The sequence below is a fragment of the Daucus carota genome, chromosome 6 (assembly GCF_001625215.2).
Source record: "Daucus carota subsp. sativus chromosome 6, DH1 v3.0, whole genome shotgun sequence".
Taxonomy (NCBI): domain Eukaryota; kingdom Viridiplantae; phylum Streptophyta; class Magnoliopsida; order Apiales; family Apiaceae; genus Daucus; species Daucus carota.
This window is the reverse complement of record NC_030386.2, coordinates 6,310,313-6,336,445: the sequence shown is the minus strand read 5'-3', so window position 1 is coordinate 6,336,445 and position 26,133 is coordinate 6,310,313. Positions and strand designations below refer to the sequence as shown.

At 34.9% G+C, this 26,133-nt stretch overlaps 2 protein-coding genes across 3 annotated transcripts; one reads left to right on the top strand and one right to left on the bottom strand.

Annotated features, from left to right (window-relative positions):
- Positions 1-1,164: 1,164 nt before the first annotated feature.
- On the bottom strand, positions 1,165-4,165 carry LOC108225681 (U-box domain-containing protein 15). The gene is made up of 4 exons (XM_017400608.1): positions 3,875-4,165; positions 3,671-3,787; positions 2,375-2,800; positions 1,165-2,226 (listed from the first exon to the last, which is right to left on the bottom strand). The coding sequence occupies exons 1-4, from the start codon at positions 4,163-4,165 to the stop codon at positions 1,165-1,167; spliced, it is 1,896 nt and encodes a 631-aa protein (XP_017256097.1).
- Positions 4,166-20,785: 16,620 nt separating this feature from the next.
- On the top strand, positions 20,786-25,492 carry LOC108225196 (G2/mitotic-specific cyclin-2). Of its 2 annotated transcripts, none has more exons than XM_017400019.2 (12): positions 20,786-21,080; positions 21,249-21,312; positions 21,426-21,561; positions 21,672-21,728; positions 22,178-22,232; positions 22,327-22,479; positions 22,573-22,704; positions 24,051-24,140; positions 24,235-24,456; positions 24,559-24,657; positions 24,772-24,950; positions 25,108-25,492. In XM_017400019.2, the coding sequence occupies exons 2-12, from the start codon at positions 21,258-21,260 to the stop codon at positions 25,250-25,252; spliced, it is 1,323 nt and encodes a 440-aa protein (XP_017255508.1). In that variant the 5' UTR covers positions 20,786-21,080; positions 21,249-21,257; the 3' UTR covers positions 25,253-25,492. The 2 variants fall into 2 exon arrangements, with proteins under 2 accessions (XP_017255508.1, XP_017255509.1); XM_017400020.2 differs by having other exon boundaries at positions 20,939-21,080; positions 21,675-21,728; positions 25,108-25,399.
- The last annotated feature ends 641 nt before the right edge of the window (positions 25,493-26,133 follow it).

Below are 26,133 nucleotides of genomic sequence, written 5' to 3'. Positions count from 1 at the left end.
ATCACTTTTATTCCAATCAAGCTCAACTTCATCTGTCTCAACTTTTTAAAAAAAACTCGGAAGCACGGCTTTTTGATAGGGGCACATTTTTCCCTAGTATTTATAAAGATAAAGCTATATGTCATAGTTTTCACTATTACAAAAGATATAGTTCACAATACGTTTCATACAAGGAAGGAAATGCATCCCCCGAACCTCTAGCCCAAGTTGAAATAAGTTTTCGACATTACGATACAATGGTGTTTCTGCAACGACTATAACAATTCTCCATTACTTAACATGTGGAAAATTTCTTCTCAATAAACACGTAATGGGAGCTTTGACCATATGAATAGACAAGAAAATAGAAATATGGAACTGGTTGGTACTTTTGTTCAAAGAGAAAATCCTAATTATTTAAGCGAGAACTTTGCCTTTTCATATCCAAAAAAGTAAAGGGTGAACCCTTTACTTTTGCAGCAATTGGTGGAGGAAATCCAAAGGTTGAGGGGCTGCCGATGACTTCCTCTTTCATTACTTCATTTTTTTTTTTGAGGTTTATGTGTCCATCTGGCCCAACTTGACGAGCCAAGATCTTAATAACTCTAAGAAAGTTAAAGATTCATGCAGAACATCGACTTCACTATTCATTGGCTTAGCATATATATGCTAGTACATGCTTAGCCTCTATGCATTATGTGATATACTTAGATGTCAATTTACTTAGATATTAAGAATAATCAAATAATTCATCTTAGACGCAACAATTTATCACAATAATATTTGTAACACTATTACGACTTTCTCGATGCAAACTCTCTATGACATTTTACAATATATCTTATCAAATTATGGTATTCTAGGTCAACGATGTTTAAAGTCTGTATATAAATCCTGATTAAAGCTTATATATATATATAGGTTTAACCAAAATATTAGTCTAGCAACAAATTTTAGTCGTAGCGTTGATCACGGAGGATCGCTCTAGATTTATTTGGAATATTTTTTGTTTGCTTGAATAGTCATTAGATTTATATACCGAGTCATTTGTTTTGCATTCACAGTAATCTAACATCAAATACAAAACTACATATTCAACTACAGATAGAAGATAAACTTTTTAACACTGTATAATTTGGGAAGGGATACTAACTGACCTTCTACACTTACTTATGTGTATTTACATCAAATCTGCTCAGAATTACTAATTTGCTGTAATATTGAGTTTGCTTTTCTTTGAGCACGATCTGTTCCACTTTTAGTTACCTCAACCAAATGCTCATAAACACCAAATTGTAGTGCAGCTAGAAGGAGATTGGAGTTATGTATACCCAACTCTAGAAGAACAGCTAATGCACATTCTTTATTCTTTGGAGTCCCGTCCCTTATTAAATTAACGAGAGTTTCTACAAAAGAAAGTTGTCCGATTTGCTGCCTCCCCTCTTGATGTGATGAAAGAAGCAACAATATGGATAATGTCTCATCTACCATATCCAAGTGATTATCTTTGAGTATTTGGAGCAAAGGTGTCACAATGCCTGCTTCAATAGCTCTTGACTTATTTGCATGGCCGAGAGCCAAATTGAATAGAGCAGTGACAGCGTCTTTCTTACCTCTAATTGTTCCAGTCCTCAATAAATCTACTAGTGGAGGGATACCATCTAATGCCCCTATTGTTGATTTATTCTCATCTAGCATTGATAAACTAAATAGTGCTGCAGCAGAATTCTCCTTTGCTCCAATAGTTCCATTATGTAAAATTTCAATAATAGGGGCAATTGGCTCTTCATTAGATATGAGTATCTTGTTTGATTCATCAATAGACAGATTCAAAAGAGCTGTTACTGCATTTTCTTGAATTTTAGAATCGGGATATGACAAAAGTTGCACCAGTGGTGGGATTCCCCCATTGCGTGCTATCAAAACCCTGCTCTCGGGACTTTCCTTTGAAAGTTTACGAATCTTTGTCACAGCCTTTCTTTGCACCTCTAACTGACTTGAAGATAGGTCTGCAACCAACGTTAACATTTTATTTTCAGGTTCAGCAGATACCTTTTCATGACTTGTACGGTGTTTCGCTACAACTTTCTTGGGAAGTTCAATTTTGTTTTTTTCACACCACTGCAAAATTAAGTTCTTTAAAGCATGATTGGGCGCTAATGTCAAGTGTGATAAAGGTTGACCAGATTTTGGACAAGTCTGATGATTAGAATCCCACCACTGTTGTATGTTGTCTCTTTCATATGTCTACAAGAAAGGAACAATCAAGACTTAAATATGGGGAAATTCCAATATACCACAATACATTTTTAATATAACAATCTAATGCCATTTTGTTAAAAAAATAACTGCGAAAAGAGTTAAGAACCATTAATGGCCTTATGTTCCTATATACCTGTCCAGTTGAAACAATAACAGGATCTGCCATGATTTCTCGTGAAATCGGACAAAGGAATTCATCAGGGGTTGTTATAGTGACGAATTTGTTGCGATCTTTAGGCACAATAGGCTCTTCAAGAATATTTTCTTCATCCATTCCAGCAAATCTTCTGAATTTTCTCAGAACATCTATGGTCTGTTGAGTTGCCTCGGCATTATGTCCACGTCTTTCTTTAACAAGTTTCCTTATGGCTATAGTTTCATTGTTCAAATCATCAACAGTTCGGAGTCCCAAATTGTTTGCCAACCTCTCTATACTTGCCTTGTCGGCATTTCGATCGTTCTCCGAAGAAAGTACCACCATCATATCCATAGTTAGCTCCATGTCCTGACTATCACTCCGTGATTTTGCCTTTCTAAGTTGCCCCCGAATTAATTCAACCTGAATTACAAACTTATCTTACAAAAAGAGAGAAACATAGGTAATTTATGCAAGCAAAATTATTTTGAATTATTACATATATTATAATAATCCATATTGTCTACTACTTACTAATTTTTATGTACCACATATTAGGAAGTCACTTACTTGAAAAGTTAAGAATTACATACATGACAAGTTTAACCCTCATAACATATTCATCAATTAGAAAAAGCTATGTGCATGCCACTCTATAGATGAATAATAAACTCATAAACTATCGATGTTAAATGACTAATCAAACATGAAAAATTGTTTAAATGGTACCATAAATTGTATACACTAATATTATTTTTTTATGTTTGTGAGACAGTGAAGCTAGGACAAACTATAAAATCATGGTAAAAAAGAACTTAGAAAAGAAGAGGAGAAGAAATAGAAGTCCCAAAGTTTTGTTTAAGGAACCAGGTTATCTGTTGCACTCACATCAAAATATTTATGAAGTTTTTATAACTGATTTCTTTTTTAGAGGAATAAAATTTAGTTGAGTGGCAAGTTAATCTAATTATCTTTTTTCTTTAAAAAAACATTGTCTAGATTATATATATACAGCGTTGGCGAATGTAGCAATGCATGGTGAAAAATATTCATAAACAAGACATGTAAAATGTTAAGCAATTGCACCAAATATTCCATTCATGGCAAATTTTATAACATTAACATACACATCAATTAAAAAGCTAAGCTAATTCCACCCTACATATGAGAAAGAACCTACATATACATAAAAAAAATGCGTTTAAAAATTCTATTTAGTCAAAAAATATAAATGTAGTGTGTATCTGTTATAAATAAAAATTTATCAATAAACATGAGATAATAAAGATTAACCTGCTGTCTCACTTCTTCTGATAAGCTAAACTTATCCTGTGGTATGCCATCCAATGCTTGACTAATCTTCTCGTAAACAGACTTGAATCTAATCATTACTCCTTCGCTCTCAAATGCCTAATCATCAATCGCAAATTCATAGGAGTATGACATGATATAACATAATAAAATGAACAAATTATCTAGTAAAAAATCAATTCTAACCAGGTAAATCTTGCTTCCAACACTACAAGCCTTCAATAATTTCTTTGCAGAACGAAACGCAGTCTTCAATTTATACAAATAAACACAACATTCTTCAGGAAGTGGAGACTCAAGGTCCCTAATCTCTTCTAACAAAGGTAATAAAAGCTTTAACCTCCGAACGAGACATTGACTTTGTTTTTTTTGAGTGATACGAAAATCCGGAATGGCCTTGACATACTCAATAATACCAATCAATTCATTAATGACTTCAGATTGATCTTTACGTTGTTGTTTTTCTTTTTCATCCATCCTTATATTACATGTGCATGCATAATTCGCAACCACCATATGTATATGTAAATGATACCATCAATAATTGTATATGCTCTTCATAAGACAAATGATAAGAAGATTAAGCATACCTGTAACCCTAATTAATGGTGATTTTGATTCAGAATAATTTCTTCTATTTCCCTGTTTTAGAGGAGTATTAAAGCGAACTTAACGGCTCTTTACACAATTGAAGACAAGTTAATTTGCTAATCATAGATTAATATCATTTATAGCTCTTTATGTGAATATAACATCTTATCCTTTTAAATTCCTAGACGTGAATATATTATTTTATCCAATGAAAACTTACTGATTGCATAACCAAACCTGTAGAACTCTAAGCCAAAAAGAGTTTAAAAAATTATAAATAAAAATGATAGAGATGGTGTAAAAAAATTTTAAACTCAATAACCCATTACCCTTGTCTATAATTTTAGCCAACATCTTGATGTTGTCTATATTTGTCGAACCTTTAGAGACTTTTAAGAAGATTCCGCATCATATGTTGGCATATTAAAATAACATATTGTATATATAATATCTTAAATTAATAATAACACACCAAAAAATATTGTCAGTGCCATTAAAACACAACACCAACACATTTAACAAATTTTACATCATCAAGATTTAATTTATTTTAGTCAACCATTTAGCCAACCCCAAATGGGATGCTCTAATAATGCACTTAAACATTCATATTTTTGTAATGTACTATGGTTGAGAGAATATATTTTAACTTGTGAACACTCATCTTCTTAAAAAAAGCCCAATAATGGCAAGTGAAATTTTTACTATTTAATACAATTAATTAATTTTAATTTCTTTTTATATAAATATTATTTCATATAAATATAAATATAAGAGGAAGATTATTAATATCAAGCATCAATACATTTAATTTGGAAACAAATTTCAGTAATTACATAATATTAAGTCACTAGAAACAAATTCGAATCAAATATTAATGATCGAGAACATGGATGTGCATCATCCTCGAACAATCTCACAATTGAACAAGATCGGGTTTACGTTCTTGAACATAATATGTCAAACAAAAATTAACCATCTCTTAAAGTGTGATGCTTGCGGTTTTCAAATGTCATGTCTTAATCTGTCATGCCGCAACTATTTATTTAGTTTTGAATAAATTAGTTGTAGTGTTTAATTTATATTATGACTTGGTCATATGCAGTAGCAGGTTATTAGGAGAATTAGCGTTAAGTAGAGGAAATGTGGGAGCATAGTGGAGTAAGTTGAGTAGATGTATTAGTCTAGAAGTCTATCACGTAGTTTCCTATTTTACAGCCACCACTGTTGATGTGCATTAGTATTTAAACGGTTGCATGTAATCAGTTTATATATATGAGAAGTTTTAGTTTTCCTCTCTGCAAATGTTTCCTATGTCTAAACAACTTATATACATTATGTAGATTAGGTTATTTTTCAACATGGTATCAGAGCCAGGTTGGGAGAGAGTATCAGGGCTTAACAGCCTTTCCTCCGATCCTTGGGTTGTTGCTGGGTGTTGGCGTCACGGGTGCCGGGCGTTGTGCAGCAGAGGCGTTGTGTTGCAGAGAAGATGTAGTTTTAAGTAGGCGTTGCAGAAGGATGGTGGCAAAGCTACACGTGTAGTATGGGATGCATGTGTAGTATAGGGCTGCCGAGAAAGACAAGGCGATGCCAGAGAAGTCTGTGAGAAGAAAATCATGGCACAAGTGGTCATGGAAGAAATTTTTAATTTAGGATTGTGGGTGAGAAGTGCACCGTGGAGAGAAATACTCCAAAATTGTTTTTGATGAGAAGTGCATCAAACTTGATAGTGGTGAGAAGTGCATCACAAAATGAAAAGATGGTGGTGAGAAGTGCATCACAAAATGAAGAGAAGTGCTTCATAAATTATGTTCATAAGTTTAAGATTATGAGGGTGAATGTTGGAATTTAATCTTAAACTTATTTAAGTATTTGTTTATTTATTTAGTTTTGAATAAATTAGCTGTAGTGTTTAATTTATATTATGACTTGGTCATATGCAGTAGCAGGTTATTAGGAGAATTAGCATTAAGTAGAGGAAATGTGGGAGCATAGTGGAGTAAGTTGAGTAGATGTATTAGTCTAGAAGTCTATCACGTAGTTTACTATTTTACAGCCACCACTGTTGATGTGCATTAGTATTTAAACGGTTGCATGTAATCAGTTTATATATATGAGAAGTTTTAGTTTTCCTCTCTGCAAATGTTTCCTCCGTCTAAACAACTTATATACATTATGTAGATTAGGTTATTTTTCAACATAGAATCTATTCAATATTTTATACACAATTCAAAATCGACGCAATTGTATAGAACACAGTTAGGCCTCCAAAAGTTCTTATCAAGTGAATATAAAATAATGAGCATCATTTCATATAACCAACCTAAATTATCCATACCAATCTATTGATAGTCAATAGATTAGGGTTCATCCTTTTACGCTAATAGATGTGAAGAATAACATCATTTGTCCATCGATTCTTCTCACGGTTCTATACGTGATTCTTCCCCTCAATAACAATATTCTATTTGCTTATAATATATGTAATAGAATTAGACAAGGAGCACATCAATTCTCTTATTCTGTTACCTTAATTACAAAGATATGATTAAATCAATCATGCACTGGTTCACAAAAATGTTGTGTCAGTTACTTTTTATAATATAATTACCAATGCCCTCACACTTACAATATTAACAAGAATGCCATTATCAAAATCAATTAATTTATATGATAAATCAACGGTCTAAGATCTGGTCTTCTAGTTCTCTTGATAGGGAGGGTCTCTCTAGAACTCAACTCTCTCTCTCTCTCTCTCTCTATATATATATATATATATATATATATATATATATATTGTTAGGTCCTATAAACTCACTATATAAGTTAATATAGTGAACACAATCAATAACACAATATGACAATATAAGAGATTGAAAGCAGTAAACTCTTATTCACAAAGCTTGAATGGTTACAAAAACTCTCTCAGTGATTTATATATTATCACTGAGAGCTGCTAGGGTTCTGTAAAATATACTCGATAACTCAACTCCTTTAGAGTAACCCTAATCTGTGTTTATATAGACACAGTTACAAAATCAATCTCTGATTTGATATCCTATAAATCAGCTATGTATTCTATCAATCAAAGATTGCTACTGTTTTCTGTTTAGTTTCCATAGTCAGCAAATCACTCCTCTGCTTCTATCCTTCCTTGAAGTATATCCGCTTCTGAGCTCTTTCCACGTGTAAACTATGATGAGTCTTGACTATGTAAACTCTGATCAGACTTTATCAAACTCTGGTCAGACTTTATTAAACTCTGATCAGCTTCCATCTTAAACTCTGATCACTCCTGTTCTAAACAAACTTTAAGAACATTAGTAATCATCAATTATATCTAACAATCTCCCCCAACTTGTGTATAAATATGTTATGTGCAAGTTAACAGATAATTGATGATGTCAAAACAAATAAGTCAAATGCAACAGAGTTTAGCTACACAACAGAAAACTTTTAAAACTTACAGATACTTTACTCCTTAGCTTCATAGACACCATTGGCTGTCTTTAAGTATTCTCTGAGGAGTTCTCTTTCAGCTTCTGCAAGAGCTGTGATCATCTGTCTCTTGATCTCTCTTAGCTCTGGATCTGAAACTCTAGTTTGATAAATTGCAGCTCTGAGATCATAGATCTTGTTTCTTCTCATGTCTTTATCCAGCCTGATGTAGTAACCTTTGTCAGACTCTTCATTGAAACTCAAAGTACTGATTCCAGCTATTGTTTCTATTTTTGCTGAATTCTTCTTCATCTCAACTAGCTGTCCTTGATGATTGAAGTACTTAGGAATAAAAGGTCCAGCATTCTTGTTTCCTGTTATACCCATCTTCCTTCTGATTTGATCTTTGAGCAGATTTGAGATGTGTTGACATGACTTGTTCTTCACTTGAAATATGTGTGAGACATATCTCAATTCCTCCCAGTGTTTAGCATATAGATCAGCTTCAATAACTCTAAACATTGTTCCATCAGACATGAAGTAGATAAGAATGTTATCACCTCTGTCATTCTTCACCAGTTGGACTGAATCAAGTTTGTCCATTCTTTCTTGCAATGCTCCAGTCTTGGGTGCACAGAGAGATGAGGGGTCTGTTGACATTGATCCTATACTCTGATCAAATTTTTCATATTTAGATCCTAGTCCTCCTTTATCTCTTCCTGCTTTTCGATGAGAGATTGGTTGAATTGAGCCTTTGTCGAAATTTATCTCAGTCATCAGACTTGGCTTTGCAAATCCTGGCAATGGGGTTGTTGTTGGTTTGAACACAGCTTGAGCCTTGTCAGAGGTTGTGTCTTTCTTTGCTTCCTTATTAACTTGAGCTGTGTCAGAGGTTAATTTTTCTTCTTGTGATTCTGCAATATGAGCTTTGTCAGAGATTGCAGCTTCTGATATCTTTCCTTTTACAACTTGATCTTTGTCAGAGGTTGTAGACTTCTTCTGAACCCATCCTTTCTCAAGGCTATCATCTACTATGCTTTTGCCTTTGCTTGTATATTCATCTTCAGAGTATACCTTTTTGATTGGTAAACTCTGATCAGCAATAGTAGTTTCCTTTATCAGTATCCCTTTTTCCTTTGGTCTGGCAGTTGATTTTGCAGGTTTCTGGATTTTGCCTGAGGTTATAGCTTGCTCATATTCTTTCTTTAGCTCTGCTTCCTCTGCAGCAATCAACTCCAAATCCAATTCAGCTTCTGGATTTTCCTGTTCAAATAACAATCTAGCATACTCTTCATCAGTCATTGGTTTATCTGATCCAGCCACTGGTCTTTGCTTTGATCCAGATGTGACATTGTGTGTTGGAGCTGGAGCAGACTTTGAGCTTTGCTTAGACTGTTTTTGACTGTCAGAGTTTGAAACTCTTCCACCAGTTGCAGCTTGAAATCTTTTGTTCTTGGTGAAGTCATCCACATCATCATCATCATCATTTTTCTTTCTTTTCAGAGTTTGAGAAGTAGACTTGCATTTGACTTGTGCTACTCTCTCCCCCTTTTTGACATCATCCTCATCAGGAATCAATACTGAAGTTATCAGAGAAAGTGAAGATTGGATGGCTTCAAGCTGTTTAGACATTGTCTCTTGAGTGGACTCAATGTTTGTCATCCTCTGTTCCAAAGATTGATTTGCAGACACCAGCTTCTTCATGTCTTCCTTCAGAGGTAGTAAATGCCTTTTCTTGTCCATATTCTGAGTTTCCTTAAAGTTGGCTACCTCTGTTCTTAGACCATCTACTGACTTAGATGTCTGAGCATGAGCAGTATGAAATGTCTTCAGATATAGAACTGTGGCTTTGAGGCTTGACATAACATCAGAGTTTATAATTTTATTCTCTGCCATGGATAGAAATTCTTCAGCTTTTGCTGGCTCCAGAGAATGCTGGTGACTCAGCCAGAGTTTATCCCATACTTCATTTGGTGGATCAACCTGAAGATCCCTGGGAAGAGGCTCAGAGTTTGGCTTCAGAGTTTGCAGTCTGGCATTGTATTGGCTGGTAGACTCCCATTTCTGTTGTTGAAGAGACATGGGGACTTCATCCTCATTGTCATCATCTTCACTTTCATCATCCTCATCATCATCAGATGCAGGATCAACAGCATCTTTAACAGCATCTGGAACAACTTTCTCTTTTGATTTGCTTGGCTCCTCATTAGCTTTGGAAAGTGACTGTAATGCTTCCAATACTACCTTGTCAGAGTCTTCAATTTCAGCATCTGACTTGTAATTTTCTAGAGCTGTATCATGAATAGTGGCACCCTCAGGAAATTTCAATGGAGAATGAGGAATTGGAGTGGAGGGTCCATGATCAGATATTGAAGTGTGAGGATCAGACACTGTTGTCCCAGCTTCAGTTGTAACTGGTTCCTTGCAAACTATTTCCTCATCTACTTCAGATGAAGTAGAGGATGCTGTAGCAGTAGAGAGTGGAACAGCCTGAAGAGGATGCACCATCAGAGCTTGAGATAAATCCGGAAGTGAAGTGGATGGTGCTTGCTCTTCCTCAAGAGTGAAATCAGTTATCTCAGTGATGGGTACCTTTGCCTTCTTAGGCTTGTGTGCCCTTGCTTTAAATCTGACTTTCCTTGACTGAGGGCTAGCCTGAGGAGGTTCAGAGTTTGTTGCAGGAGAGGCTTCCAGATCATCATAATCATATGCTGCAACAAGTCTCCTTCTTTTCTGCTTTGGTGGAGAAGCAGCTTCAGTGTTTAAAGTCTTAGAGACTGTCTCAGAGTTTACAGTAGGAACTGTATCAGAGTTTGTTGGCCTATCAGACTTTGTCTTCAGAACTTGTGTAGCAACAGAGGTTCTGGTCTTCACAGTGGAAGGGGCTGCATCAGACTTTGTAGCCCTTGATGGTTTTGGTGTAGATGATCTGGGTTGTCTGGTGGCTGTAGGAGAGACTGGATGTTGTGGTTGGTTTTGAGGCTGTTGCTGTGGTGCTGGAGGCAGATTCAGCCTAGCTCTTAATGGAGCTGGAATTTGTAATGGCCTGAGAACTGGCCTCTTCTCATCTTTAGATATGAGATCTTTGAAAACCCTTTTATGAAGCTTAAAAGGTTTGATCTCATCTGCAGCATCAAAAGCCACTTCTCCAACAGTGGCATTAAACAGCAATTGGCAAAAGCGTGAAAAATATATAATCTGACGATTTTCATGCATTCTTTCACCAATATTTCTAATAACTAATCTACCAAAATCGAAATTAGTAGAATAGATCAGAGAATACCCAATTTGAAGCATATCCATGGGTATGGCATCCCAGTTTGTGCATTTCTTCTGGAAGGCCCTGGTAATGTAGTCGAAGAAAAAGCTCCACTCCTTCCTGAGTCCTGGACGCTTTAATTGACCCAATTTATCAAGAGATTCGTAGTAGCCCAAATCAGTCATCATGGTTCTGAGGTTGGCATCTCCATTTGTAATGTAAGCAGCATCCTCTGGCAGGTTGAATGCTGCTCGGACGGTGGCTGGAGTGACAGCATATTCCGCTCCGTCATACTCAAATACAATGGATGGTGATCCAGCTGCACCACCATTGTCATAATGCCCTGTTTGCCAAAAGGTTATTATCTGACTCCCAGATAATCTAGCCGGTGCAGTAAGAGCTCGAGCCAAGGCACTTTGTGCCAGAAACTCCTGGATTACATGATAATCCCTTGGAACATCAGTGGTGTCAAGAATGGCTGCGTGGTTGTTTGGTACAAACTCCACACCTGCATAGGTAAACGCTGAAGTGGCCATTAGAGCAGAGTTTGTAAAGGAAAGAAGGTGTTTGAGAAAGTGTGTAAGAGAAGATTTGAATTGCAGAGAGAAGAGCTTAAGAGTTTGTTGAGAGAGTGTGTGTAAAGATGAAGTGTATAAGTGAATAACAAGCAATAAAATCTGATTTGATAAACTCTTCAGATTTTGTTTAGCTGTACACGCTTGGGCTTTTGTTCAGCTGTACACCTGTCAGATTTTAACTGGTAGATGAATGTTAGTGGTATGGAGAAAAGAGAATAGTAATCATGAGCGCAGTAAAACTTGTGCAGTTATAAATGCTGATTACACGTTCTCCTATTAAAATGTTTTACATGTAAACCCACTAACAATACAGCCGTTTGGTACACTCTCTTCACATTCTCTGAATATTTAAACTTCTGAAATGTACAAGATTTTAAAAATCAAAATCAGATCCCTCGAATTTTAAACTCTGAGATTTAAAACAAAGAAAATAAATTTCTAAGTACCTCAGAATAAGGCATGATGTTTAGAAAATTCATCAAAAAAATCAGATTTTGTCAAAAAATCCATAGCTCAATAATGTGCTTGTGAAATAATGTGTGTGTGGACATATTAAATCAGAGATTATAGAATTTCACAATTTCGTAATTATAAGGTAGACAAAAATAATTTATTTAAACTCTCAAGACATAGACAAGGGACATACTCTGATGAAGAAATATATAAAGTAAACTAACCCCCTTTTTTTTTTTCCAGGACGCTTTTCAGTGTAAATGAATCACGACCTTTAAATATGATTCTGCAACAGTATTTCTCCAGTAATCAGAGATTGTGACTAGTCACCATAGATTATAAAATCTTAGCAATTACTTAATACCAGCAAATGTTTGGGTCTTCCCAGTCACTGTCATATAGACATCTAAGATCTCAAAGGAGTACCATGCTTATTTTCAGGGGTGTGTATAGCATCAGAGTTTATAATCACTGTCTAATTTACTGAGAGAAAATGCAAATTAATCAGTCTCACTTATAATTAAGATATGTGAAGTAATAGAGTCTCAATGATATCAACATGCATATAGTGTAAGATAGTAGCACAAAATTGAGATCAGGATTAAAAGAACTTAACTGAGATTCATGATTACTAATTCAGATCATGCTTCATAGTATCTTCAGAGGTTATTTGTCTCAAAGAAATAAAATGAGATCATTTAGCAAGATTCAGAGTTTGCAAACATCAGAGAATGTCGTCAGAGAATGACAATCAGAGTATAACAAACAGAGTATATTATCAGAGAATGTCATCAGAGTTTAACAATCAGAGTATATCATGGCAAATTTGTGAGCAATACATATGGTAATTTGACAATTTAAACTTGAAAGATCTGACCATTATGTTTACTCAGTTCCTGATATCATTCCTAGCTCATTCACCAGCCTAGTAAAGGTTGCTTCACTTAGTGGTTTGGTGAATATGTCTGCTAGCTGCTGTTCAGTGGGAACAAAGTGAAGTTCAATGGTTCCTTCCAGCACATGCTCCCTTATAAAATGATATCTGATACTGATGTGCTTTGTCAGAGAATGTTGAACTGGGTTTCCTGTCATAGCAATAGCACTTTGGTTATCACAATAAATAGGAATTTTAGAAAAGGATAACCCATAGTCCAATAATTGATTCTTCATCCAAAGAATTTGAGCACAGCAGCTGCCTGCAGCTATATACTCTGACTCTGCTGTTGATGTTGATATTGACTTTTGCTTCTTGCTGTACCAAGAAACGAGTCTTCCACCCAGAAATTGACAACTCCCACTTGTGCTTTTCCTGTCAATTTTGCACCCTGCAAAATCTGCATCAGAGTATCCAATTAAACTAAAATCTGATTCTCTAGGATACCATAATCCCAATGATGTGGTTCCCTTAAGATATCTGAATATCCTCTTTACTGCAATCAGATGAGGCTCTCTTGGATCTGCCTGAAATCTTGCACATAGACATGTGGCATACATTATGTCTGGTCTACTTGCAGTCAGATAAAGCAAGAATCCAATCATTCCTCTATAGTTTGTGATATCCACTGATGCGCCAGTATCTTTGTCTAGCTTGGTTGCAGTTGCCATAGGAGTAGTTGCAGCTGAATTGTCTTGCATACCAAATTTCTTCAAGAGATTTCTGGTATACTTGGCTTGATTGATAAAAATCCCATCTTCAGTCTGTTTAACTTGTAAACCCAGAAAATAACTGAGTTCTTCCATCATGCTCATTTGGTACCTAGACTGCATGAGCTTGGCAAATCTTTGACAGAGTTTAGCATTAGTGGAACCAAAAATGATATCATTAACATAGATTTGAACTAAAAGCAGATCATTACCATGATTCAAATAGAACAGGGTTTTATCTATGGTACCTCTAGTAAATCCACTTTCAAGAAGAAATTGAGCCAGAGTTTCATACCATGCCCTCGGAGCCTGCTTTAGTCCATAAAGTGCTTTGTCCAATCTATAAACATAGTCTGGATGCTTTGGATCCACAAAGCCTGGAGGTTGTTCAACATATACCTCTTCATCCAGTTTCCCATTAAGAAAAGCACTCTTGACATCCATCTGGAATACTTTGAACTTCTTGTGAGCAGCATAGGCCAGAAAGATTCTAATTGCCTCCAATCTTGCAACTGGAGCAAATGTCTCAACATAATCAATACCTTCATGTTGTGAATACCCTTTTGCCACAAGTCTTGCTTTATTCCTTGTAATGACACCTTCACTATCAGTTTTGTTTCTGAAAACCCATTTTGTACCAACTATGGATCTATCTTTTGGTCTTGGTACTAGGGTCCAGACATTATTTCTCTCAAACTCATTTAGCTCTTCTTGCATTGCTTGAATCCAGTCAGCATCTTGAAGAGCTTCCTTCACCTTTTTAGGTTCTGTTTGTGACAGAAAGCAATGATGTAAACACTCATTTGCTGTAGCTGTCCTTGTTTGCACACCTGCTTCTGGATTTCCAATTATCAAATCAGGTGTATGAGATTTTGTCCACTTCCTAGCATGTGGAAGTTGGCTACTTTCATCATTGGATCCTCCCCCTTGATCCATGCTCTCTTGATTCTGTTGATCATTCTCTGTAGCTCCCCCAGAATTTGTGCTATCAGAGTTTGAATCAGTATTCTCTGATGAGTTTGAGCCAGCATTCTCTGATGAGTTTGAGTCTTGGGTAGAGTCTGAAACATTCTGATGCTCCCCCTCAACATATGCTTCATCATCATGAACTTGTAAATTTTAAATCAAACTTGGTAAGCTGTTCTGGATGAGTCTTCAATACAAAGCATTTGCACCCAAATACATGAAAGTACTTCAGATTTGGCTTCTTTTTCTTCACCATCTCATATGGGGTCTTGCCATGCTTATTAATCAGTGTTGCATTTTGAGTGAAACAAGCTGTTTGAACAGCTTCTGCCCAGAAATAAGTAGGTAATTTAGCTTCATCAAGCATAGTTCTGGCAGCTTCTATTAGAGTCCTGTTTTTCCTTTCAACTACACCATTTTGCTGTGGTATTCCAGGTGCAGAAAATTGTTGCACAACACCTCTTTCTTTGCAGAACTCTTCCATTGTTGAATTTCTGAACTCAGTTCCATTATCACTTCTAATGATCTTTACTTTGTCTTCAGATCCATGGTCCAGTTGCTTCACATGATCCATCAGATGCAAAGCTGTTTCATCTTTAGAGTGAAGAAAATATACCCAAGTGTATCTAGTATACTCATCAACAATGACAAGAGCATATTTCTTCCTTGCAATGGATGGTACATTAACTGGTCCAAATAGATCAACATGTAGAAGATGATATGGCTTCTTTATTGAGAATTCAGTCTTACTCTTGAAGGATGTCTTTCTCTGCTTAGCCTTTTGACATGAATCACATAGACCATCTGAAGTGAGTAGTGATTCAGGGAGTCCTCTCACAAGCTTTTTCTTTATAAGCTCATTTATGGAGTTGAAATTGAGATGTGAGAGCTTCTTATGCCACTTCCAACTTTCTTCTGCAGAGATTCTTGTAGATAAGCAAATTGTTTTTCCTTCAGAGTTTGTAGGCAAGTTGATTTCATAAATGTTTCCATGTCTGTGAGCAATCACTGCCACCTTGCCTGTTGACTTGCTTACTATCTCACTGTGTTCTTCATAGAAATCAACATGATATCCTCTGTCACAGATCTGACTGACAGAGAGTAAATTGTGTTTTAGCCCTTGAACAAGAGCTACATTTGAGATGATGACATTTCCAAGATTGATGTTGCCATATCCCAGAGTCCTTCCTATGTTGCCATCTCCATAAGAAACACTTGGGCCAGCTTTTTCCACAAACTCTGACAGCAGGGCCTTATTTCCAGTCATGTGTCCTGAACATCCACTGTCCAAGACTAGGATTTTCTTCCTGTTGCCCTGCAATCACAAAGACCACTAATTGTTAGTTTTAAGGACCCAGACTTGCTTGGATCCTTTGGCCTTATTAAGTTTGTTAGCTTTTGCAGCGGAATTATTATTATCAGAGTTTGAGCTAACAGACTTTGGAACAGAGTTTGTACTAGAAACAGATTTTGTACTTGCAGAGCTTTTATTAACCTTTTTCAGAGAAGGTTTCAATTGGTAATAATCATAATACAAACTATGATATTCTTTGCAAGTATAAATAGAATGCCATAAACTAACACAATGAAAACATGGATCTTGTGGTTTATATCTAATACTACTTTTTCTAACTTCAGACTTTGTAGATAAGGAGTTAATGTCCTTGTTCTTCCTGCAAAAATTAGCAAGATGATTAGTATTTCCACAGTTATGGCATGTCTTCCTAGGTGCATTTGGAATAGGCATGTAGTTATTACTCTTGTCTATTCCAACCTTGCCATTTCTATTTTTCCTAGGCTCCTTGTCTTTGTTATCAGACTTTACCTCTTTAAGCTTATGCTTAAGCTGTTTCTGAGTCATCAGTCCTATGTTAACCTGTTTGGGCTTATCAGATTTTAAATTGTTGTTAATCTCTGATTCTGGTCTACTCTGTTTAGACTTAGATGATTCAGCAACAAATTTAACAGGTTTAACCTTAGGTTTTTGAGTTTTAACAAACTCTGTTTTTGATGACTCAGCTTCTGAGTTATCAGTGTAACCTAGTCCCTTCTTCCAGTTTCCACTACCTAAGATATCCTGAGTAGTTTTGCCTGAATTAGTCCATGTCTTAATAATATCCCTTTCCTTAGCAAGTTCTGATTGAAGAGATGCATACCTCTTTAATAGTTCATCTTTGACAATGACAGCATCATCTCTCTCCTTCTGAACTTCTAACATCTGGACTAATTCTTTTTCTAGATAATCATTCCTTTTCTTTACACTTAGAGTTTCAGATTTTAATCTTTCATTTTCTAAAGTCTGATCTCTAAAGCTGATATGCAAAGTTTTAAGGAATAATCTTAACTCAGTTATATCTTCAGTATCAAAGGCAAGAGTAGAATGAGGTACCTTAGCAGTAGATTCAGAGTTGTTGTCAGTGTTTGCCATCAGAGCATAATTGACTTCTTCCTCTGAATCAGATGTATCTGTCCAGTTTCCTTTCTTGGTGATAAAGGCTTTTTCCTTTTCTTTCTTGGCTTTCTTGCATTCAGATGCAAAGTGACCCTTTTCACCACAGTTGAAACAGGTATACTTGTCAGCTTTTCCAGCTTTTCCTTCCTTGCCCTCATTCTTCCTGAAGTTCTTCTTATCATAAACTCTGTCAGAGTTTCTGTCTTTCCTTGAGAAACTTTTGCCTTTGTTGAACTTTTTGTAAGCCAACTTCTTGAAGCTTTTCACCATCAATGCTGCTAGCTGCATCATCTCATCATCACTTTCTTCAGAGTCTGAGGGAACATCAGAGTTTGAGTCATCAGAGTTTGATGACTCAATGTCAGACTTTGTGACATGAGCTTTTCCTTTGCTCTTAGCAGCTTCCTCTTGAACTTTTAGAGCAACAGACTTTGATTTGCCTCCATGACGTTTGCTCCTCTGCTCCATCTCAAGTTCATGAGTCTTCAGTCTTCCAAAAACATCATCAAGAGACATTTCTCCAAGATCAAGATTGTCTCTTATTGTAGTGACTTTCAAATCCCATTTTTCAGGAAGAGCCAGAAGGAATTTGAGGTTTGAGTCTTCAAGATCATATTCCTTGTTCACCAGAGATAAGTCATTCAACAGTTTGACAAATCTGTCATACAGATCTGTCAAGGACTCACCAGATTTTGAGTCAAAGTGCTCATACTCCTGTGTAAGGATGCTTTTTCTGTTCTTCTTGATGGCTTGAGTTCCCTGACATCTGGTTTCCAGAGCATCCCAGATTTGTTTAGCAGTTTTGCACCCAATCACCCTATTAGACATTGCATTATCAAGGGCACTGTGTAGAAGGTGTTTCACCTTTGAGTCTTTACCAATTGACAAGATGTCCTCAGGAGTATAATCTTTCTTATCTTTTGGAATCATCTTCTGAGGCTCATCTGCAATCCCAACAGAGAGCTTGGTGGGCATGTGTGGTCCATCATAGATCCTGTCAAGGTATTCTGGATCAACAGAGTCTAGAAATATAATCATTCTCTCTTTCCAGACTGGATATTCAGATGCCTTAAGGACTGGAACTCTAAAAGACGAAGCTTGTGATTTTTCAGACATGATTGTGATTAAGATCTCACTGTAGTTATCTTAACAGAGCTGGCTCTGATACCACTTGTTAGGTCCTATAAACTCACTATATAAGTTAATATAGTGAACACAATCAATAACACAATATGACAATATAAGAGATTGAAAGCAGTAAACTCTTGTTCACAAAGCTTGAATGGTTACAAAAACTCTCTCAGTGATTTATATATTATCACTGAGAGCTGCTAGGGTTCTGTAAAATATACTCGATAACTCAACTCCTTTAGAGTAACCCTAATCTGTGTTTATATAGACACAGTTACAAAATCAATCTCTGATTTGATATCCTATAAATCAGCTATGTATTCTATCAATCAAAGATTGCTACTGTTTTCTGTTTAGTTTCCATAGTCAGCAAATCACTCCTCTGCTTCTATCCTTCCTTGAAGTATATCCGCTTCTGAGCTCTTTCCACGTGTAAACTCTGATGAGTCTTGACTATGTAAACTCTGATCAGACTTTATCAAACTCTGGTCAGACTTTATTAAACTCTGATCAGCTTCCATCTTAAACTCTGATCACTCCTGTTCTAAAACAAACTTTAAGAACATTAGTAATCATCAATTATATCTAACATATATATATATATATATATAGAGAGAGAGAGAGAGAGAGAGTCATACTCCAATACAAACTAAATTAGCCTACAAACTAAAAACCCAATTTTTAATCACTATTTTTAACAAAAGAAATCACTATTTTGTACATCACATATCACTATTTTATATATAACATATCTCCCAAATACAAATATATACATAAATATATATGCAATGTATATGACCATCATCTTCACCCGAACCGTAATAATAAACTTCTTACCACCATTACCAGACGTTTCTATGACTTGTCACCGTTGTCTACCATCACCAATAGTCACATACACTTTTCATCATAACTTATCAAAGCTAGCGACTACTTACTACCATCATACAACTTCTCTTGCGGCTTCCTACCGCCAAGAACCTTCCTGCGATTGAAATTGATCATCTATAATCGACTATCAATAGTTTAGGGAAGTAGATTTTCTTAATTTTGATAATAAAAATCGTTGTTTATATACAATATAAAAACAGTGATTAGTGCAGTATAAATTAGTGATACCCGTAGTTATAAATAGTGGTAGGGAAATTGGTTTTTAGTTTATATTTAAGAGTTGGTTTGTATTTGATCACTTGCCTATATATATATATATATATATATATATATATATATATATATATATATATATATATAATTTATATCTTGTGACTCACGGTTGATTATTAATATTTATTTCTTATTATTAATTTTTATATTATAACTAATATTTGTTTTTTATCGTAGAATTGTATATTGGTTCAAACACAAAATTTCATTTTATTAAGATGTCATGTGATTCATGTTGTATATGGGGTTTGTCCATTCCAAACCCATACATAGTGTTTGGTTGAGAAAAACATAATCTCAAACTAATTAATACCTTAAACATTCAAGGTATAAGTTTTTGTTACCCAAGTGATGAGATAGGTATGAGATGCATTCATTTTTGTTTTTTTATCTATTTAAGTAATCAAATAATATTGTTTGATACAAAATTAAATCAGTGATGCAAAAATAAATAAATAATAATATTATTATCATTAATATTTTTAATTAATATAAATTGATAACTTATTTTTTACAAGATTTTATATATCGATTTCAGCACTCAAGCAAACACATGATATCAGATATCATACCGCAAACCCATATCACCCTAACCCGATTACTCATTCTAACCCCGTACCACTCCTCGAACCAAACGACCCCTAATAGATTTGTGTGTATTTGTTTCAATTTTTTCATTAGATCAATTAATATAAGTTTTTTACTTATTTAATCAAAAAATAAATATAAATATATTTGAATAATAACTGAGACTTTTCTTAATTTATGGTAAACTTGTTTTAAACACATAAATCTATAAAAATCTTTGATATTTCAATTTTAATTATAAAATGTAAAAATATATAATATATAAATATAAATCTAATATATTATATATATGGATAATTTCACATTTATAGATTACAACAAGCATATACATTTTTATTTAATAAAAATAAATCCATGGCATACATCCCAATTAATTATCACTCTTTATCCCATAGATTACTACTATATCCACTCAAATCTTGTAAATAAAAGAAATTTTTTTTATGTATACGAAAACAATATGAAAAACGAAACAAAGGAATTTGTAGCTTTCTTAATAAAAATGAAATTTTATGAAAATGTAATAAAAAATGCATATAAAATGGAATGATATAAATATAAGAAAATTATATCTTATAAATCTAAACTATCCTGTGCATAATATAACTCAATCAAAATCTATTCTATTTCTGTATGCAGAGATAATATTTGGATGTTAAGAAAATATACATGTAAAAACAAAATAATAAAATTTGAAAGCAAGGTGGTAACCGTTAAGCCCGCAGCGACTTTATATCTCGTAATCAAACGGCTGAGATTAACTAGCCGTTGCTTTTAAAAGCAAACGAGAGTAAGAGCGGACAACTCACTTTCCGACCCAATTTCAACTTATACATTTCATTATATTATATATTTTATATTTTATATGTATAATTTATCATATTTGTTTCTCCGAGAACCCATATAACCAAAGAGAGAGCCTGTGTTAAGGGCAAAAGAGAGCCTGTGTTAAGGGGAGAGAGGGTGGGGGAGAAGGAGAGAGAGTGTGTTTCTGAATAATCAATCTGTTTATTGATTGATGGAATCTTGGTTACTTTAGTCTCTCTTGTTATCGAGATCAGAAGAGCGGGTGCTTCATTCACTTTTAATTCGAGTTGTATCGTTTGTATAGGCACTGATTTAGAGGTATTCATGAATTTGGTTGAGCATCTCATCAAATTTAAGATGGGGGTTTGCTTTTATCTTTTGATTCTTGATTTATAATTTGAAATTGTTAGGCTTGTTTTTCTTAACTTTTGTTTCAAATGGTGTGTGTTGAATCTTGTCCAAAATATTGATATGATTTAATTGCAGACTATTCAAATGGCTGGATCAGATGAAAATTGTGTTGATGGAGTACAGCCCTCAAACACTCAAGGTATAAGGAATTTGAACTTGTTCTTCGTTATATATGCGCATGTCATGTATTTGATTTTATGTTTGGTTTGACTCAAAATCTTATCATATATTGTATTTCTTTTTTAAATTCAGGGATTTTAAGGGGTGGTAGTGGGAAATTTGCAACAGGAATTGGGCACACTAGGAGGGCATTGAGTACCATTAATCGGAATGTAGTCGGAGCTGCACCATATCCATGTGCAGTTAGCAAGAGAAGTGTATTATCTGAGTAATTATCTGAATCCTTTATTTTATTAATTTTACCTGTGACCATTTTCATCTTTATGAATGTACCATATCTAACTATGTGCTCACTTTTTTATTGTCATTACTGATCAGAAGACATGCCATTCCTAATAAGCATCCACCGATTCCGGTCCATAGACCAGTGACAAGGTCAGTAGCTAACACTAAAAAGTTGTAATGGTTGGCTGATATTGTGTACTTCTCATATGTAATAGCATACAACTTAGGCTGTGTTCACTTGGATAGAATGGAATAGGGGGAGAATGGAATGGATGTTGTACTATAAATTGGGGGTAATCGGAGAAAATGTCTACAATTTTCATTCCTCCAATTATTTAATTCCAGACAATTTGAATTAGAAATCTAACTCAAATGTTTTGGAAGGAATGCTCATTCTACTTCTTCATCATGGTTCCCAACAATCTTAATCATTAAAATTTTTGACTCACTCGTATTTAGTCACTATTATGTCATACTTTGTTCTTTCTCCCATTAAATTTCTACATATGCATATTTTCATTCCATTCTATCCTCATTCCATTCCATCCAAGTGAATGCAACTTATTGATGTTTTTTTATTGTTTAATTCTGTCTTTTAGGAAGCTTGCAGCTGCGCAATCGTCATGCAAGCAACAGCAGCAACCAGTAGTGCAGGTATATCTATTTTATAACCATTGTGGTACTTTTTTATAAATCCTGAAGATTGGACTAGTTTGATATGAATTTGTTGTTTGATAAATATGATTAGGAAACAAGGCCATCACTACTAATAGTCCCGACACCAAGTGAACCTAAAGATTGTTCTATAATCGATGTCGATGAATACAATTTGCATGATGATTATCCTGTGCCCATGTATGTCCAACATACAGAGGCTATGTTGGAGGAAATTGACAGAATGGTATGTTGATTTTGTCTTTTAACCAATTCGACTATGCAATCATCATGGCCTGAGCACAGATTATTACTTGACAACTTATGATTATTATTGTAGGATGCTGAAATTGAAATGGAAGATGTTGGGGAGGAGGAACAGGTGTTGGACATTGATGGTGTAGACAAGAACAACACACTTGCCGTTGTTGACTATGTCAATGATCTTTATGCTCACTACCGGAGGGTAGAGGTAATGTGATTCAGTCCCCTTGTTTTTCAATACTTGACTGCAGTTGGTCTATTGAACTTAAAACCATAATGTCATGATACACATTCAATTTCGCATACAAAGTACTGCGGATTTTCACTTACAATGAGCAAATTCTCAGTAGCTCTTTTTATACTTTGGTTCTTTTTTTCCTATTTGTGTTTATGGATAAATTAGCCTTTTGGAATGTTAGAGGTTTAATCAGCCCTAAAAAAGAAAGGAGGTTGAGGATTTAATTATTGATAATCAAGTTGGCCTGTGTTCTTTGATTGAAACACATGTAGCGAGAGGAAAAGTGGAGAATGTTTTTAACAGAATGTTCAGAAAGTGGGAGTGGTTTTCTAATTCTGAATTTTGTCGGAAGGGTTGCCGTATTGTGTTGGGTTGGAATCCGGAATTATTTGATGTTTTAGTGATTTTATTTACTGAATACTGATCAGGTAATTCACTGTGTCGTTACTGTTTTGGAAAATAATTATTCGTTCCACTGCTCTATAGTTTATGCTGCTAATGAGCATGTTAACCCAAGGAGTCTATGGCATTTTCTTCGTACTTATAGTATGTTGACTTCTAACTCTCCTTGGGTGTTGATGGGTGATTTTAATGCATTTTAATAATTCAGAGATGCAAGGGGGTGTTAGTAGCAAGTCTCCTGCCATGCAAGAGTTTAGAGACTGTATTAATTTTATTAAAGTTCAAGACATGATTTACTCTGGTATTCAATTTACCTGGGCAGGTTCTCCGCATGGGGTATAGGGGTTGTTAAGAAATTAGATAGAGTTCTGGCTAATTTGCAGTTTTATCACAAGTTTGAAGGGGCAAAAGCAGAATTTCTTCCGTGATTCAGTCCCCTTGTTTTTCAACACTTGACTGCACTTTATTGAACTTAAAACCATAAGGTCATAATATATAAGAACAATTGTTTACTTTCAATTTCGCATACAAAGTAATGCAGATTTTCACTTACAACAAGCAAATTCTCAGTAGCTCTTGTTATAGACAAAAACTAATTGTGCTGGCTCACATAATGGATTCATGATGATTACATATTTTTACAAATGTGAGTAGGTGTTCAAGGAAAGGATATATGAGCGGAGCTTATAGTCAGAATGGTGTACTATATGTGCCATTATATATATGTTAACTTCTGATGCTTATATGTCTTATCAAGTATATGTGGACTTTTGCTTACTCTGAGCCAATTCTCTGTAGCTCCCGCCACAGATCTGAACGAATTATATCCTTACGTAGTGGATGTAGGATGTTTTTCTTTTAATATATTAGTAGAACAACATTGTTGAGTTTTTTCTTTTCACCTTTTTATGCAGAGTTCTAGTTGTGTTCCTCCTAATTATATGATTCATCAAGCTGACATAAATGAAAGGATGAGAGGGATTCTGATTGATTGGCTGATTGAGGTCAGTCCAAAGTATTAGCTTTATTAACGTAGAATAAATTTATGTATAGCAGCAGCAATATTTTATTTATTCTAATAATATTGAAAACCAACAGGTACATTACAAGTTCGAACTAATGGAGGAGACGTTGTATCTTACTGTTAATCTAATAGACAGATTCATAGCCGTTCACCCTATAGTACGGAAAAAGCTACAGCTTGTTGGGATTACTGCCATGCTACTTGCTTGCAAATATGAAGAAGTGTCTGTTCCTGTTGTGGATGATCTCATAACGATATCTGACAAGGCTTACACTAGATATGAGGTTCTTGATATGGTAAGTCGTTTTACCAGGCAATATCTTAGTATCATGTTTTCCTTTTACTTCCTATTATAATTAAAGTTGTGTTGATGTTTAAAAAATGTAATTTTCTTGCAGGAGAAATTAATGGTTAACAAGCTTCAGTTTAACCTATCAGTTCCTACTCCGTATGTGTTTCTAAAGCGGTTTCTTAAAGCTGCTCAGGGTGATAATAAGGTTTTAATCTATTCATTCCTGGTTCCAGAACTCTGTCTTTTTGTATTAATCATCTTACATAAGAACAGACAACACTATTCTTAGTGAAATTTTGGTTTGATGTGTTGTGATTAGCTGGAGCTTGTAGCGTTCTTTATAACAGAGCTTTCGTTGGTGGAATATGAGATGCTGAAGTATCCACCCTCCCTGTTAGCAGCTGCTGCTGTCTTCACGGCTCAATGTACGCTTGGCAGGGCAAGGCAGTGGAGTAGGACTTGTGAAATGCATACCAGTTACCATGAATGTGAACTACTGTAAGTAATTTCTGCCTTGACAACTGCAAAAATCAATATCAAAATTAAATCCTACTTCAACTTAATGCTACAAGTACATCTATAACATGTAAAAACTCAGGATATCAAGCTTTAAGATATTGGTGCAGATATATTGATTTTCTTCAATTTTTAACAGGGAATGTTCGAAGCTGATGGTTACTTATCATCAGAATGCAGCCACTGGAAAGCTCACAGGCGTGCACCGAAAGTACAGTACGTCTAAATATGGCTATGCTGCTCGATTAGAACCTGCTTACTTCCTGTTAGATGGTAGATTTTAAAGCAACATGGCTGGATTTAAAGAACGAGCCAGATTTACTAATATTACTTTTTTTCTTTTCGGGTGGGGGGTAAATGAGCAACTGAAGTTGCCCTTGGGTGGTGATTTCATTGACTTCAGTATTCTGAACTTGTTTATTCTGTTTTCTTTGAAGTCTTTCTGACTTGTGGATGTTCTTTTCTGTTTTGAAGTGCTGTTTTGGCCAATAAAGTATTTCCTCCCATTTGGGCCTTGGTACATATGATGTACATCTCTTGTTCTACTTGACTTGTGGTCTTGCATCAGCCTGTAGCGTTGCTTAAATTCTCAATGCCCTGCACCTTTTTTTTTTTGACAAGTTTAAAACAAATTTACATCAACTATGAACTCAATTGGGACAAATAATATTCTCAATTGGAAGTTTAATATCGAAGGTTTAGTTCTCATCTTTAGGGCCATGCTCAATCTCATTAGATCCGCAAATAGAGTCGTGCTATTCTAAGTTCAATGTAAATATTAAAATTAGCCGTAATTGTTTATAATCAATAAAATGACTCTATAAAAGTAGACCAAGACAATTATACTCATCAATGCACAGAGGAGAATGGTGTTTTATGGAAAAAATTGCATTAAATAACTTCACAATTCGACAACTTTATGAAGCAGGATGATGCACATAAAGTTCAGTTTAATTCTAATATAGCAAATCCATAAGCCACTCAATACACAAATAGCATGCACAACACATATAAAAGAACTTGTCAATGAAATGTCTGTAGTAAGCACACCTGGAAAACTATGCACATTGAAGCACAAAGAGGAATATTAATTCATCAGAAAAATTGTGAGGAGGATATTTTTAATTAGACAACTTTTGGAAGCAGAACTTGTTGTTGACACAAA

What these genes read in the sequence shown, in the direction of transcription:
- LOC108225196 (XM_017400019.2), top strand. Translation starts at nt 21,258, where the DNA reads ATGGCTGGATCAGATGAAAATTGTGTTGATGGAGTACAGCCCTCAAAC. An exon ending in ACAGCCCTCAAACACTCAAG is followed by an intron (nt 21,313 to 21,425) that starts GTATAAGGAATT and finishes TTTTAAATTCAG; the next exon opens with GGATTTTAAGGGGTGGTAGT. An exon ending in AAGAGAAGTGTATTATCTGA is followed by an intron (nt 21,562 to 21,671) that starts GTAATTATCTGA and finishes ATTACTGATCAG; the next exon opens with AAGACATGCCATTCCTAATA.
- LOC108225681 (XM_017400608.1), bottom strand. Translation starts at nt 4,165, where the DNA reads ATGGATGAAAAAGAAAAACAACAACGTAAAGATCAATCTGAAGTCATT. An exon ending in CAGAAGAAGTGAGACAGCAG is followed by an intron (nt 2,801 to 3,670) that starts GTTAATCTTTAT and finishes TTTGTAATTCAG; the next exon opens with GTTGAATTAATTCGGGGGCA. An exon ending in TTATTGTTTCAACTGGACAG is followed by an intron (nt 2,227 to 2,374) that starts GTATATAGGAAC and finishes CCTTTCTTGTAG; the next exon opens with ACATATGAAAGAGACAACAT.